Source organism: Odocoileus virginianus, chromosome 30 (assembly GCF_023699985.2).
Source record: "Odocoileus virginianus isolate 20LAN1187 ecotype Illinois chromosome 30, Ovbor_1.2, whole genome shotgun sequence".
Lineage (NCBI taxonomy): Eukaryota > Metazoa > Chordata > Mammalia > Artiodactyla > Cervidae > Odocoileus > Odocoileus virginianus.
The window spans coordinates 38,516,380-38,531,989 of NC_069703.1; the positions used below are offsets into that span (position 1 = coordinate 38,516,380).

Consider the following 15,610-nt stretch of genomic DNA (forward strand, 5'->3'; position numbering starts at 1 on the left):
ACGACAGAGGATGAGATGGTTGGATGGCATCACGGACGCGATGGACATGAGTTTGAATAAGCTCGGGGGGTAGGTGATGGACAGGGAAGCCTGGCGTGCTGCAGCCCATGGGGTCGCAAAGAGACCCGACTGAGCTACTGAACTGAAACTGAACTCCCCTGTGTCAGGTCCTGGTCTTGACTTTCTACAATAGCGCCACGAGTGTGAGAGGTGGGTACTGCAACCCCCGTGTAGAGACGCGGGAACTAGGGCCGGCAGGGGAGGGTGGGTGTCCTGGAACGCCCCTGGGCGGGGCCTCAGACCAACCTCGCCCCGCTGGGCCGGCCCGGGCTGGACCGCGCGCAGGCAGTTCAGTCCGCTTCCAGCGAGCCGAACGGGCCATGGAGCCGGTGTCGCTGCAGGACTTCGTGTGCGCCCTGGACCCCGCCTCCCTCCCGCGTGTGCTGCGGGTCTGCTCGGGGGTCTACTTCCAGGGTGAGTGAAGGGCCGAGACCCCTCCGACCCCACGGCCTCGCCTCGGACCGGCTTCCCCCGACCCGGACGTTGGAAACCCGGGGCCTGCGCCCCGGGGTTCGAATCCGACGCTGCCGCTACCCAAGCTGTGTGATTGGGGCCACTCTCCAGCTTCTCCGGGCCACGACTTTGGCCTCCGTGGAATTGGTGGGAGGGGGGTGGTCGCTGACTGCCCGGCAGGGTGGCGATGGGAAGTCACTGAGCTCAGATACTCAGGTGGGTGGAACCGAGCCAAGCTGGGCTGGAACCGTCGGGCGCATTGCAGGAGGTCGGACCCTGCGCGGTCTCGGCACTCAGGCGCTCGCGACGGGGAGCTGTTGCTTGATGATTCTGAAGGGCCAGGTCAGCCCTCCCCTCCTTGTACCCTCCGCTGCCCCACCTTGACACCTGTCTACGTGTCCTATTCTTCCGTCCCTCCAAACCCACCTTTGCCCCTCTAGTCGGCATTGGGCAGTACTTGATTCGACCAGCTCTTTGGTTCGCAGCTGAAACCACTCCTCCTCCGGGAAGCCCTCCTGGCTCCTTGCACGCCCGCACATCTGCCCACCTGGCCGCAGCCCGCCTGGTTCACAGGGGTGGCGCACAGCTGGGGCTTTGTCAGTAGTCATTGCCTGAAAGATCTAGAGGGGAAGAATTGACAGGCCGTGAAGGTGAAGGGAGAGGCGGCAGCTCTGAGCGGGGGCGGGCGGGAGGAACTGTGGGCGGCTGAGTGGGGAAGGAGGAGGCGGAGGAGAGAGGGAAGCGAGAGTCTGGGTGGGGTGGAGAAGGTTCCTTCCTTCGAGAGCAAACTCCGCCTGAGTGCCCTGACCCATCCTGTTCCCTCCACCTGCTCCCTTGCTCCGCACAGGAAAGCGTTCTGAGGCTCCAAGTGGGGTCACAGATCAAGGCTGAGACACCTGAAGGGCCACCGGCGGCGGGACCCGCCACCAGGCCATGGGGCCCTGCCAGGCCCGCTTGGGAATCCCTCTTGAGGGATCTGGGTTCAAATCTCACTCTTCCTGTCTCTGGGAGCTTTCTGCAGGCATCTGTGCTGTTTGCTCTCCTCCTGACTCCCCCCGCCCCACCCCGCACTGTGTCACAATATTTGTTTCCTCATTCTGCTCCCCACCCCCACCCCGGGAGAAGGGAAGTGGAGGAAGTAAGGAGAAGAGAACCTGACAAGGTGACTGCGTGGGGGTGGGGGTGAGCTGGAGAAGGGCCAGTGGTGATCCTGGTGGGACAGGTGGCTCTGATTGCTGCGTGGTTCGGAGCCCCAGGTTGGAGGCAGACATCCGGGCCCGAGTCCTGGTAATGCCTTTTATTACCTGATCATCTTGGGCTGCCCGCCCATTCATCCTTGCCAAGTCCTTATATAGGAACAAAAAGTCCTTCCCTCCAAGGATAGTCATGAGTCTTGAGCACGGTGATACCCCTGCAGAACTGGGCACAGCGGTGGGCATCGAGGCCATCCCCAGCACCAGGGCTGCTGTTCTTACCAGCCCTGAGGGTCTGGAGCCTAAACTGTGTGTTGGAGCCTGAGTGTATTTTCCTGGGGGTAAGGGATGGGGTTTTCATCAGTTTTTCAGGCCCTGCTGGGGCTGCCCTCGGTGTGAGGTAGAGTCAAGTGGCCTCAAGGTTTGCCCACCTGCAATGTCTGTCCTTTGTTCAGCAGGATGGCGGGGTGGGGGCCTACGCACTGTCCTAGTGGAGAGATCTTTATCGAGCACCTTCCATGTTCTGGATGCTGCTTTAAGCTCTTGAAACCAGGAAACGTGGGGCTACTGTGCTTGAAAGTGGGGGCCCGGAACCCTGCCTACAGGGCCCACCCTCTCAGTGGCCTGCCATTCTCTCCTGTGCTTCCTTTAAAAACAAGTCATTTGAGGAAGAAAGTGCCAGTGTGGGTGTTTGGCTCTGTGTGATCTCAGAGCCTCTCTGGGCTTGACTTTGCAACTGTCTAATAAGGGAATTGGGCTTCTCCAGTGACTCAGATAGTAAAGAATCCACCTGCAATGCAGGAGACCTGAGCTCGATCCCTGGGTGGGGAAGATCCCCTGGAGGAGGGCATGGCAACCCACTCCAGGTTTCTTGCCTGGAGAATCTCATGGATGGAGGAGCCCGGGAGGCTAACAGTCCATAGGGTCCCAAAGGGTTGGACACGACTGAAGCGACTTAGCACGCAATAAGGGAATTGGGATTTACTGGGTGGTTTATTCATTTGTGACTTAAAACACCCTCTTTGAGGCTGAGCCTGTGCTGGGTGAGCTGGATCAGTCCTGTTGTATGAGTTAAGTTCTGGAGGCTGGGGGCTGTGACCACAGAGGGGTACGGTCAGCGCTAAAAGCAGGCAAAGTGGCATCGATGCTGCCTGAGGACAGAGGAGCCAGTGGGTGCTGGGCAGGGAAGACAGGGAAGGGCATTCCAGGTGGTGGGAACAGTGCGGGCAAAGGTGTGGTGAGCGGCGCCTTGGGGGAACAGAGCCCTGGCCCCCAGTGACTGGCATTCACTGAATGGGTGAAACCGAGTCTGTGTTTCTGCAGGCTCCATCTACGAGATCTCTGGGAACGAGTGCTGCCTCTCCACAGGAGACTTGATCAAGGTCACCCACGTTCGCCTCCAAAAGGTGGTCTGTGAGAACCCGGGGACAGGCCAGACCACCGAGCTCGCTCCCAACTTCCAGGGTAAGGCGGGCACTTCTGCCTCCCTGAGTGCCCCAGGACCCTCCAGGCACACTCTCAGACCCACTGGACTCCCTGCACAAACCCCCGGCCCTCTGGGTTGGCCCCCACGGCCCTCTCACATCCACCGCCACCTATCCCCGAGGCGCAGATGACCCCTGAGCGCTCTGACGGTGCCCCGAGCTGGCATGGCTTTGTGCTATCCTTGTCCATCTCTGATGACGTCTGCCTCTTGGCGGAGACTTTCCCTATTTTGTGTCTTTGTCCACGTGCCTGTTTTTGTCTTCATCCCCACATTCACTCACCAAACATTTATTGACCCTTGCTGCGCACCAGGCCTTGTGCTAGGGGCTGGGGGGTGTGCGCTCAGGATGAATCAGATGCAGCCTCCTCTGGTGGGGAGCTTCCAGGATGGCAGGAGGAGGACAGCAGCGGTAGGCACCCTTTAGAGAGGGCTCTGGGCGCGAGGGGCCTGCCTCAGAGGTCTGTGCAGGCTTCCTGGGGAGGTAGCACCTGAGCTGGAGGAAGGATCCCAGCTAGAGGGAGTGGCATGTGTACAAAGCACAGTCACTGCAGTAGGTGTGTGGCGGTCTGCAGGCCCAGACGCTAGAACCAGCACCCTGGATGGGAACTCCCAGGTCTGCCGGCTACTAGCTGTGGCCGTGGTGAGTTCCCATGGTCTCTTTGCCTCAGCTCCGTTTTCTGTAATGAGGCAGTCAGGCTTGATGGCATCACCTACTCAATGGACACGAGTTTGAGCCAACTCCGGGAGATAGTGAAGGACAGGGAAGCCTGGCGTGCTGCAGTCTCCGGGGCCGCAGAGTCAGACCCGACTGAGCGATGAACAGCAACAAGGTTTGATGTGAGCATTGAATGAGTTGCCACGTATGATGCGCTCAGAACAGGGCTGGGCTCAGAGCAGGCACCCTCGGGGGGCTTCTTTTCAGTATGGTTTCCTGAGTTTAATCACCGAAGTACAGTTTTGTGAGTGAATGTTTTTGTTTTTTAGGACATGCACCAAATATTAGGAGTAATATTTAAATATAACGGGGCATCAGGTCTGTAAGGGGCCTGGTGAGGGCATGGGTTCCAGGTGAGGAGCAAGAGGTGGGGAGGTGAGTGGAAGCCAGACCACTGAGGCGGGCTTGTGTGGGGCACTGATCCATTTCAGTCTTTATTTTGAAGCTATTAAGTGGCCAAAGAGGGTTTTAAAAAGGGAAGTGATGTGTTTTGTTTTCTATTTTGAGGATTTTTTAAAAACTTGAAATAATTTCAGACTTACAGAAGACTTTCTAGAATTCCTATATACTGTTTATCCAGATTCACCAATTATTAAGCATTTTGTTACATTTGTTTTCTCTCTGTGTATATTATATATACATATACATACATATGAACATATATTACTATTATATGTGTGTATATATGTAATCTTTTTATCTGTGTGTGTGTGTATATATATATATATATATATATATATCTCTTTTTCTGAACCATTTGAGAGTAAGTTACAGACATGATGCCCCATTACATCTAAATATTACTCCTAATATTGAGTGTATCTCTTAGAAAACAAAGGCGTTCACTCACAAAACTATAGTTCAGTGATTAAATTCCGAAAATCTAGTATTGATACAATACTACTGTTTAATCCACAGTCTGTATTCAAATTTCACCAGCTACCCTATAATATCCTTGATAGCCTGGTGTTTGCCTTGATTCAGAATCCAGCCCCAGATCACACGTGACATTCAGTTTGGCCTCCTTTAGTCTCCTTTAGGCTGAAATAGTTCCTCCGCCTGCCTTTGCCTTGATATCAGTGTTTTTTGAAGAGTCCAGATCAATACTTTTGCAGAATATCCTTCAGACCGAGTTTGTGTGCTGTTTCCTTGAATAGATTTGTGTGGAGGGTTTGGGGCAGGAAAACGCAAGAAGTGATATTACCTCCGGACATGGGGTATCTTAGGCCAGTCTGGTGGCAGAAGAATGGACAGGGCAGGGGGCGGGGGTGGAAGGGGAAAAGGGAGGTCAGGGGTCATTTGGCCAATAGCTCTTGGGTTTCTAGTTTGGGAAGGACAGTGGTGCTCACCCACCCAGGACAGGGTGATGGGAGCTAGTGTGTGGAAACAGAGCAGTGCTGAGCTATCTGGGGGCAAAGATGGAAAACGTCAGGGGCAGGAGGGGCTGGGAGCCGGGAGAATGTGGCAGTCAGCGTGTCTGTCCTGTTCTGTCTCTGCTGACAGTCCCTCTGTGTCTGTGTCGGAAGGAGCCGTCCCCAGCCCTGCCCCTCGCTGTCCACTCGATACGGTCACTTGCTGCCTCTAGTCCCTCAGCCCTGCAGCCCGGATATGCCAACGCTGGCCCACCTTTGACCCCTGTCCTCGGGATTCTGCCTGGTTCTCTGCAGCCAGAGCTGGGTGTGGGGTTCATGGCCCTAGGCTGAGCAAAAGCCTGCCCCACCCTGACAGCCCCTGCTGTGCCCCCACAGGCCACTTCAGCTTCCTCACCGGCCCCCAGAGCTATGGAACCCTGGAGGAGCTGGTCTATGCTGCAACCCAGAGCTCCAAGCTACTGCCCATCCGCTTCATGTCGACCCACAGAATCACCACCAAGGCCAGGGTGGTGCCTGAAGAGCAGCCCCTCAAGCTGGAGGCTGTGGAGATGCACATGGGGACCTGCTGTGCCCGCTGCGTGCTGGACTCCGGGGCCCAGCAGGTCCTTCTGCACCTGCCCTTGTCCCAGCAGGGGCCCTTCTGGAAACTGGAGCCCGGGCCCCCTCGGACCCTGCTCCAGGTGCTGCAGGACCCCGCCCTAAAGGACGCCCTCCTCACCTGCTCCGCCTTCCCCTGGCGCTCCCTGACCTTGATGCCCCAGTATGAGGTCGAAGCCATCATGCACTGTGAGTTCCCGGGGCAGGAGGATGGGGGTGGGAGGCGGGAGGGACAGCGAGGTCCCAGGGGAGCTGCTCTGATGGACAATGCCCCCCTCCCTGTGGATAGACCAGGGATTCTGGGTGGTTTACCTGGTATATACAGTGTAACAGAGTAAAGATTCCCCAGCAGTGGAAGCTGGGTGCAAAAGGAGATAGGAAAACAGGGTAACTTAGGTGAGATCCCATATAGTTTATAAAACTGGGCAGAAGTTGGGTTGTGCGCTTGTCCACTGCTAGGACAAAGAAACAGAGTGTTACAAAGTGAAACCTTGAGCCTTTGCTCTGGAGAAATGTATTTTCCTGTTCCTGGGGAGGGCAGGATTGTTGGTGAAGGGCCTCCAGTCTGGGAAAAGGCACTGTCTGGCTGAGTCCCCCGGCTGTTTCTTAGGTCACTTCTTAGGCGGGCTGGTGGCCGCACACAGAGCGTTGGTGAAACAGAGGCAGAACCTGCCAGGTCTGGCCTGTCGGCGGCCACGCTGGAGCAGAGGTAGAAGGATTGGTGTAGATGTCGAGGTTCCCAGGGCACCCCCACCCCGTTCTTCTACCTCCAGTCAGGCTTGGCCTCCAACTGGCCAGACCTCTGTCTCATCAACCCTGCTTTGGATGCTACCAGAAGCCTCACTGAGGACTGTCTTAAAGAACCTATGCTTTGTTTACTAGTTTTTTTTTTTTTTTTAATAACAAGTTGGCTGTCCTGGAGAATGAGGCAGCTCAGGTAATCTAGAAAACATTCTAAAGGAAAAAAAAACAAACCAAAAACAATATAATGAGCCTGCATGTGCCCATCTCCCAGCTTCAACCAGTTATCAGCTCGTCTGGCACAGAGCAAAATTGCCAACCTGTGACCTGAGGGAAGTCATCACCACTCCTCGGGGTCTCAGTGTTCTCATCTGCAAAATGGGAACATTCCCTGTTCCAACCTCCATGTGGTGCGACTCACCCAGCACAGTGGGTAGGCCAGTTTTCCTCGTTCTCTTAGAGTTTAATGCACTTGGCACTTTCAACACCAGGACAGGACGTTGTCCAAAGTCATGTAGTCAGTGTTTTTCTTGATTTGACTTTATCTGTTCAAATCCAGAAAGGATTTGGAAAGACAGTTTATACAATTATATTCAAAATTCAATTAAAATTTTAAAAGTAAACTGACTGGATATTCAGTGATATTAAGGAATTACCAAATTATTATTTCAATGTGATCATTACCTAGTTGTTATTAAAATTTTAATTATTCTTCTTTTAGCAATACACACTGAAATGGTCACAGATGGCAAGATATGATTATTCTGATTCAAAGTAACCCAGTGGAGGGGGAATGGATAGATGGGGGTATAAATGAAAGAAGATGGTTTAATGTTGAAGCTGGATGACAGGTACATAAGGGTTCACAATACTTATTCTACTTTTGTAAACATTTAAAACTTTCTATAATAACTTTTTTTTTTAATTTTTAAAGAGTTTTTTTTTTAATGTAGATCATTTTTAAAGTCTTTATTGAATTGGTTACAATATTGCTTCTGCTTTATGTTTTGGTTTTTTTGGCCACTAGGCACGCATGTAGGGGTCTTAGTTCCCCGACCATGGGTTAAACACACACCCCCCTGTATTGGAAGGCGAAGTCTTAACCACTGGACCACCAGGGAAGTCCCTATAATAACTTTTTAAAAAGAGGTAGAAGGAAAGGAGTGGGCGAGGAAGCTGGCACAATAGGAAAATGCTGGTAGGAAGGAAAAGATGGAGACAGGCAGGAGGTCAGCAGTCCCAGACCTCTGAGGGGAGGAGGGCGTGGGCCCGGGCTGACCTCTCCCCTCCACAGTGCGCAGGACCGTCGTCAAGATCCCCTCCACCCTGGAGGTCGACGTGGAAGATGTCACCGCCTCCTCGCAGCACATTCACTTCATACAGCCGCTGCTGCTGAGCGAGGCCCTGGCCCGGGGAGGCCCCTTCCCCCTGGCCACAGAGATCCTGGAAGTTCCGGAGGGGTCCCCCAGCTTCCTCAGCCCGTGGCTGAACTCCTTACAGAAGGGCCAGAGGCTCTGCCTCCATGGCGTGGCTTCGCCGCCCTGGCGGTTCTTGGCCTCGACCAGGGGCCGGAAGGTGCCCAGACACTTCATGATCTCCGGCGCCTACCGGGGCAAGCTGCGGCGGCGGCCGAGAGAGTTCCCCACGGCCTATGACCTGCTGGGAGCTTCCCAGCCAGGCCAGCCACTCCGGGTCGTGACCACAAAGGACTGTGAGGGAGATGAGCTGGAGAACCTGGGGTTTGCGTCCCTGGCTGTGGGTGACAGGCTGGAGGTGCTGGGGTCTGGCCAGGCCCTTGGGCAACATGAGAAGGACATAGATGTCTTGGTGTGTCAGCGGCTAGGTGAGCAGACTGGGGAGGAAGAGTCTGGGGAGGATGAAGAGGCGGAGGACCAAGAACAGATTCTGCTGCCCCTCTACTTCTCTGGCGGCTTTGTGGAGGAGCTGAGCGATGCCCGGCGCTACAGCCTGCAGGACCTGACTGCCCAGTTCTCACTGCCCTGTGAGGTCAAGGTGGTGGCCAAGGACCCCAGGCACCCCGCCGACCCTCTGCCCTCCTTCCCGGGCCTGCAGCTGGAAGAGAAGATCCTGGAACCCTTCTTGGTGGTCAGCCTGGACTCCGACCCCGAGATGTGCTTCGAGATCCCTCCCCGGTGGCTGGATCTGACTGTCGCAGAGGTCGAGGAGCTGCCGGGCCAGCCTTCTGGGCCCCTGCCCACGGCCACAGTGGAGGAGCTGACGGAGGCCTTCTACTATCGCCTGCGGAAGCTACCGGCCTTTGAGAGTCAAGCTCCCCCGCCCAGGCCTCCAAAGAGTAAGGGCCTCAGTGAGCAGAAGAAGCAGATGAGCAAGGAGAAAGGAGTCAAGGTACCAAGAGAACCCAGCGGGCAGGGAGGGGCCCTCTGTTGGGATCATTCAAGTCCTGCTCTTCTTTCTTTGGCGTCGCACTTCTCTTCCAGTTGTAGGGAACCTGCGGTTTATAAATGTGCACACCTGGTCCCTACTATTCCATCCTGACCATCCTGACATCAGCGTGATTATCCATACTTTATGGTTGAGAAAATGAGGTCTCAGAGACTCTGAGATGCATCCCAAGTTACACAGCTCAGGGGCCCTGAACTGGAGCATAGCGTTGTGACTCCAGGTTCACGGGGTTCTTCGTGTCTCTGCTAACCCTGCTGTCGCTCCCCACCTCAGGCTACAGCACTTTTCACCCGAACCGTTATAGCAGCCTCTTCAGCCCCTCCCCACCAATATCGGAATGGCCTTCTACATCTCTCCTGGTCGCTGAGGGGCCTCAGCCCCATCTTCTGAACCCTTCAGTGGCTCCCTGTTGCTGGGGGTGATGGCCTCCCTTAACATGGTATCCAGGGTCCTTTAGAGCTGACTTCAGCCTCGCCTTCCCAGGCCGATTGTCCATGTCAGCAGCCCACGCTCCAACTCCTGACGTGCCCTCAATATGCCAAGATTCCCGCCTCAGCACTTGACGCAAGCCAGTCTTTTTGCCAGGAATGTTCTTCCTCCTTTCAGACTCCTGGGCAAGGCTCAACTTAGATTTCTTCCAAGGCAGTGACAGTCCTTCCTCATCTGTATGCACACTGCATGCTGTATGTAGCCTGGAGGCGGGGCTACACCTGTCGATTTTTCTTTTTCTGGTTGCGCTGGGTCTTCACTGCTGTGCGCACTCGCTCTAGTTGCAGCGAGCGGGGGCTACTTGAGTTGTGGTTTGTGGGTTTCTCTTGTTGCCGAGCATGGGCTCCAGGCGTGTGGGCTTAGCTATCTCACAGTTTGTGGAATCTTCCTGGACCAGGGATTGAAGCCATGTCCCCTGCGTTGGAGGCTGATTCTTAACCATTGGACCACCAGGAACGTCCAGTCATGACGTTTTAATCAGTTGTATTTGGTCTCTCGGGCTAGAACAAGAGTTCTGTGGGGCAGGCTCCGCTGACTCCAAGGCAGGCGGAGGAGGTGAGAAAAACTCACTGCCAGTGAATCTGAACGGAACCAGCTTGAATTACAAGGGGGAAAGAACTGCAGGGTCAGAAACACCAGGTTCACATCCCAGCTTCCGCACTCTGTGGCCTGCACCCCTTCTCTGGGCACGTTTCCTCACCAGTGAGCCTGAGATAACGTTGATAAATCTTAGTGCGGTTTTGTTCGCCTCAGTTGGTAAGGAACCCGTCTGCAATGCAGAAGACGCCGGTTCGATTTCTGGATCGGGAAGATCTGCTGGAGAAGGGATAGGCTACTCACTCCAGTATTCTGGCCTGGAGAATTCCATGGACTGTATAGTCCGTGGGGTCACAAAGAGTCAGACACCATCGAGCAACTTTCACTTTCACTTGTTGGGCGCTTACTCTGGGGCAGGCACCTTATATGCAGCACCCCCACAGCCCTCACGACCTCCCTCTGAGGTGGGCATTGGCAGTTCTTTTTACGGTTGAGAAAGCAAGAGGCACAGAGTTTACCTCAGATCATAGTTAGAGCTTCTCCAATGACTCAGCAGGTAAGGAACCCACCTGCAATGCAGGAGACAGGACACTCTGGTTTGATCCCTGGGCTGGGGAGGTCCCCTGGAGGAGGGTATGGCAACTTACTTCAGTATTCTTGCCTGAAAAATCCCATGGACAGAGGAACCTGGAGGGCTCCAGCCCAAAGGGTCACAAAGAGTCGGACACAACTGAGCGACTAAGCACACACACACACACACACAGCACACACACACACAGACACAACTGAGCGACTAAGCACACACACACACACACACACACACACCCACACACACACACCACACACACACACAGTCGGACACAACTGAGCGACTAAGCACACACACACACACACACCACACACACCCACCACACACACACACACACCACACACACACCACACACACACACACACACACACACACACACACACACACACACACACACACACACACACACACACACACCACACACACACACACACACACACACACCACACACACACACACACACACACACACACACACACACACACACACCACACACACACACACACACACACACACACACCACACACACACCACACACACACACACACCACACACACACACACACACACACACACACACACACACACCCCTGGCAAGTGGCAGGCTGGGGGTTGAAATTGGGTCTGCACGAAGAGGCGTGCTGGGGCGTAGGGGAGAATGATATATATAAAACGCACTTTGTAAACTGTTAACAAGCCTATTGTTTTGGGATGTGGCGAGACTTGTATTTTGTACTGTGTAGGGAGGTAGTGGGATGGTGGTGGAAGTTAAAAGGTGACCCCGAGCCATCTCAGCCCCAGAAGGGGCTCATATCTGTGGGGCAATGGGTAGGGTAGTTGTTTTCTGACAAGAATCAAGAATAGACTAGGACATCTGAAACACAGGCCTGTGACAGTGTTGGAAAGAATGCGGTACAGAGCTGAGACCTCCGCCCCAGCCTTGGTTTCTTTGGGCCCGTTTCCTGCTTGTTGTCCTAGAACCAGCAAGTCTCCCTCCCTGGGCACAAGTGTTCTCTGCTGCTCACCAGGGAACTGTACTGTTTGCTCCTGAAAGCATGGCGGGAAAAGCAGTGGCTTTAGTTTTGTTCTGTTTATTTCTGGCTGCGCTGGGTCTTCATTGCTGGGCGCGGGCTTTCTCGAGTTGCGGTGTACTTGCTTCTCATTGTGGTTGCAGTGACATCTCTTGTTGCGGCACGTGGGCTCTAGAGCACAGACTCAGCAGTCGTGGCGCACAAGCATAGTTGCCCCGTGGCATGTGGGATCCTCCCAGGCCAGGGATCGAACCTGTGTCCCCCTGCACTAGCAGGCGGATTATTAACCACTGGACCACCAGGGATGTCCCGAGCAGCAGCTTTTTAGAGGTCACAGACCTGTTCTGGGTCCCAAGCTTGACCTGGCCAGGGATCCCGTGAGGTGTGACGTGGCACATTTTTCACTGAGCCTGGTTCCTTACCTACAAACTAGGAACTCAAACAGCTCCTCAGAGGATGAAATGAGCCAACATGCATACAGTGTTTGGCACATCGTGTGTTTGGCACATGGCAGGAGTTCAGTAAAAGTCTTCTTCCTCTGGGACGCTTCTCAGCCCTGCACTCTTAATTCTGAGGCTTTGTGACTACAGTTTATTCCTTCGGTGACAGATCTGAAGGACAATAACTAAATCCCTGTGGAAAAATGCAGGGACATTTTCCTGTCTGGCCCCCAATCCCGTTATCCCTCATCCTGATCCCCTTTTCCCCTGCCAAAGAACATTTCAAATGCTTGTAGCAAAAACTCCTGGTGTTCTGAGATGTGCTACTCTGAAAAGGAAGTTCAGAGGGGAGCAGAGGAAGTGACATTTGGAGGAAATTGTATTTCGTGGACTCTGCCACCCTGTTTTTTGAGACCCCACTGACTTCTGCTTTTTCTCCCACACAGTCCTCTCAAGTCTCCAGATTGCAGGAACCACCTCTGCTACCTAAACTTGGGACGAAGTCCTTGCCAAAGGTCACCCAGGACAGCTCCAATTTATACAGTGAGGTTCCTGGCCGCAAGAAGGGCCACAGGCCCGCCGTGCCCATCACTGAAGATTCAGGTGAGTTCCCGCAGCCCCTGTTCATCCAGTCCTTGCTTCTCCCTTCCCCCACACCATTCTGTTGCTGCTGTGCCTCTGATGGCACCAGCCATACCCTCAGCAGGGCCCTGCCTGTGGCCAGACCCTTCTGCAGTCCTAGTTGGATGCACAGGCCTATATGGCGTGAGCTTAGGCTGAAGGATCCTTACTGTCCTTCTAGGGGCTCCAGGGCCCTGGCAAGCAAAATGACTTCATCCCCCAACTACCCTCCCCGAGGCGCACGGGAACGTTGGCAAAGTGTGCAGACACAACCAATTGTGGCTTCTGGGCTAGCAAGGACCTTAGAGCGTCCAGACCAAACCCTCCCCTGTCCAGGGGGTGGAAGTGCCCTAAAGAGGGGAAGCAATCTAAGGCTGAAGATCCTTACTTACTGGGGTTCTTTTGCAGATGATGAACATGATTACGAAGAAATACTTGAGCAGTTTTCGAAAACCCTCTAGGCCCTGAAGGAACCTTACGTCCTAACTGCTGCTTCTCAGGGAATCCGAGATACCAGCTGACAGTTAGAGGCTTGTAGAGGACCTTGGACAAGACCTCTCAGAAATCAGGATGAGGAATGGCCGTCTGGGGACTGACTGGAAACCTGCACCTGCTCCCCTCAGGTCCAGGTTCCTGCCACCAGAGCTGGCTTCTCTGGGCCCAGCATCCTGCATTCGGCTCTCAGCCTCAGAGCTTTGGTATCAAGTAGCCAACTGGGTTCTCCTCAATCCTGCGTCTGCAATACCAGCTGTCCCACTAGTTAGTGCAGAAAGGAATCCAAGAGACTGCCCACCTTGATGCTGGCAGCACAGTGCCTTCTGCCTCTTGGTAAAGGGGACTCAATCCTGATCACACGCTGCAGTGGGAGTTTTTTTAAAACATGTACCACCCCTTCTCCACTCTCGTCTCCCCCTCCCCATCCCCAGCTCTGAGCCCGAGGGACTGGGACTGTCTTCCTCATCTCTGCGGCACCCAGCACATCAACAGCTAGAGGTGACTATCCAGTATTATTTCAAAACCAGAGAATAAAAATTACATCTGAGCTTCTGGAAAAATGATAATCATGATGACTTATTAAGTTGCATCTGTGTGCCAGACTCTACAAGCCCTATCTAAATTCTCAACTCTCTGAGGTAGACAATGGCAGGATTGTCAGCAGAGGACAGGATGGACAAATAGATGGTAGGAGTCTCCAGGTGAGGTGGGAGCAGAACAGAGGGTCCCGTTTCCATTCCTGGATTCTAGGCATTACACCCGAGTGTCCTTCCTTTGCCTACCACCATCCCTCCGGCTCTCTGGACCCATGCCACACCCCAGCACGGAGCTCTCCAGGTGACCACTGCGCGGTGACTGTTGCTGCTGGGCCAGTCTCCAGTACCTAGCACTCATCCTTGTCTTCACGGCAGTTCCCACACCCTCCTCCGCAGACACAGTCTTACTACACAGCGGATGCTGAGGAACAGAGCACTCTGGGAAAGCAGTAAGCAAAGAAGAGTTCCTCCCGGGCACAGGACCCCTAGGGTCAGGACCACATGCAAAACGGCAGCAGCTTTCACTGTCAAGTCTGCGCTGGGTTTTGGCACCAAACTGAGTGAGGTCACAGAAGGGAGGCAGAGGAGAGGACCACCAGTTTCCTCAGAAGGGCATTTCTGAGTGGCCAAATGCTACCATGAGGAGAAGGCAGTGATTTCCCAGCAGGGAAAGCTGGGCTTAAATGGAAAACATGGTTGAAAACCACATTGTTAATGTCTTACCAGAGCAACGGGGGCAGGCAGGGAATGGACCAAAGGCAGACACCACCCTCAGGCTGCTGGTCTCCTTTCCCTCCACGATAAACCACTGGGCGGGGGGAGAGTATTATTATGAGGTTAGAGTCCCGGCACCCCCCAGCAGTGATCTCCAAAGTGAGCACACACGATGACTGACGGGGAAACAGAAAAATTACAGCTGATCCTGGAACAAGGGGGTCAACGCACTGATCCCCACACAGTCAAAAATCCACATGTAACTTTACAGTTGGCCCTCTGTATATGCAGATTCAGCCAACTGCGGATTGTGAAGTGTGTACTTATTGAAAAAAATCTTGAGTATAAGTGGACCTGCACAATTCACACTGTGATGTTCAGGGTTAACTGTATTAGTATCCCTTCATATTTATTTTTAATATCCTTTTTCATTTCTAATTTTTGAATGTTTTGTAATATACGTAACAAACTAACATAGTAACAGATGTAAATAACTGTTAAATAAAGGAATGTTACTTGGGGGTGCATGCTCAAAAATGTATCAAGAGTTTTGAATTTCTCTCAATATTTCCCACCTGTACACCTAGAAAGATCTTCCTGAGAGAAGGCTGGACTCATGGCTTGGCCGTGACATTGGGGATTTCTGAGAACTTGGGTCACAGTACTGTTCTGCTGTCTCAACAGTATGCCAAGAGAACACTGCATACCCAACATCCCAGGTGACCACAAACATCCAAAAGTGTACGTTCTCCCAGTCTGAGCAGGTAGAAGCTCTACAGAGGCTGGGGTTTCATTCTGCTGAGGAGTGGCCTGCCTCTGCTCAGTCCCAAGGGCCTCTGTAGTGCTCGGGAACCACAGAACTCCTGTAAGATCATGTCAATGCCAAGATGGCAGGGAACTCTATCACTGGGCAGCTACTCTGTGTTACTGGGAATGTGGAATCAGCAACACCTGGGACACCAGTCTCTTGCTTTATACTCCTAGAAGCTGGCAAATGGGCTGACACAGTAGGTACTGAACTCACTGAGTTAATGAGCAAGCAGTTCTTGACTGCTAAGTCAAATTCAAAGTCAAAAGAAGAAAAAAAAACCCGAACCACTGCTCTTGTCCCCTTGCC

General features: G+C 53.5%; 1 protein-coding gene across 1 annotated transcript; it reads left to right on the forward strand.

Moving 5' to 3' along the window:
• Positions 1-341: 341 nt before the first annotated feature.
• Positions 342-13,803, forward strand: THEMIS2 (thymocyte selection associated family member 2). Its single transcript, XM_020909119.2, has 6 exons — positions 342-474; positions 3,030-3,170; positions 5,656-6,066; positions 7,913-8,985; positions 12,574-12,730; positions 13,157-13,803. Exons 1-6 carry the CDS (start codon positions 381-383, stop codon positions 13,207-13,209), a joined length of 1,929 nt encoding a protein of 642 aa, XP_020764778.2. The 5' UTR covers positions 342-380; the 3' UTR covers positions 13,210-13,803.
• Positions 13,804-15,610: the final 1,807 nt, after the last annotated feature.

What these genes read in the sequence shown, in the direction of transcription:
- THEMIS2 (XM_020909119.2), top strand. Translation starts at nt 381, where the DNA reads ATGGAGCCGGTGTCGCTGCAGGACTTCGTGTGCGCCCTGGACCCCGCC. An exon ending in GGTCGAAGCCATCATGCACT is followed by an intron (nt 6,067 to 7,912) that starts GTGAGTTCCCGG and finishes TCCCCTCCACAG; the next exon opens with TGCGCAGGACCGTCGTCAAG. An exon ending in GCCCATCACTGAAGATTCAG is followed by an intron (nt 12,731 to 13,156) that starts GTGAGTTCCCGC and finishes GTTCTTTTGCAG; the next exon opens with ATGATGAACATGATTACGAA.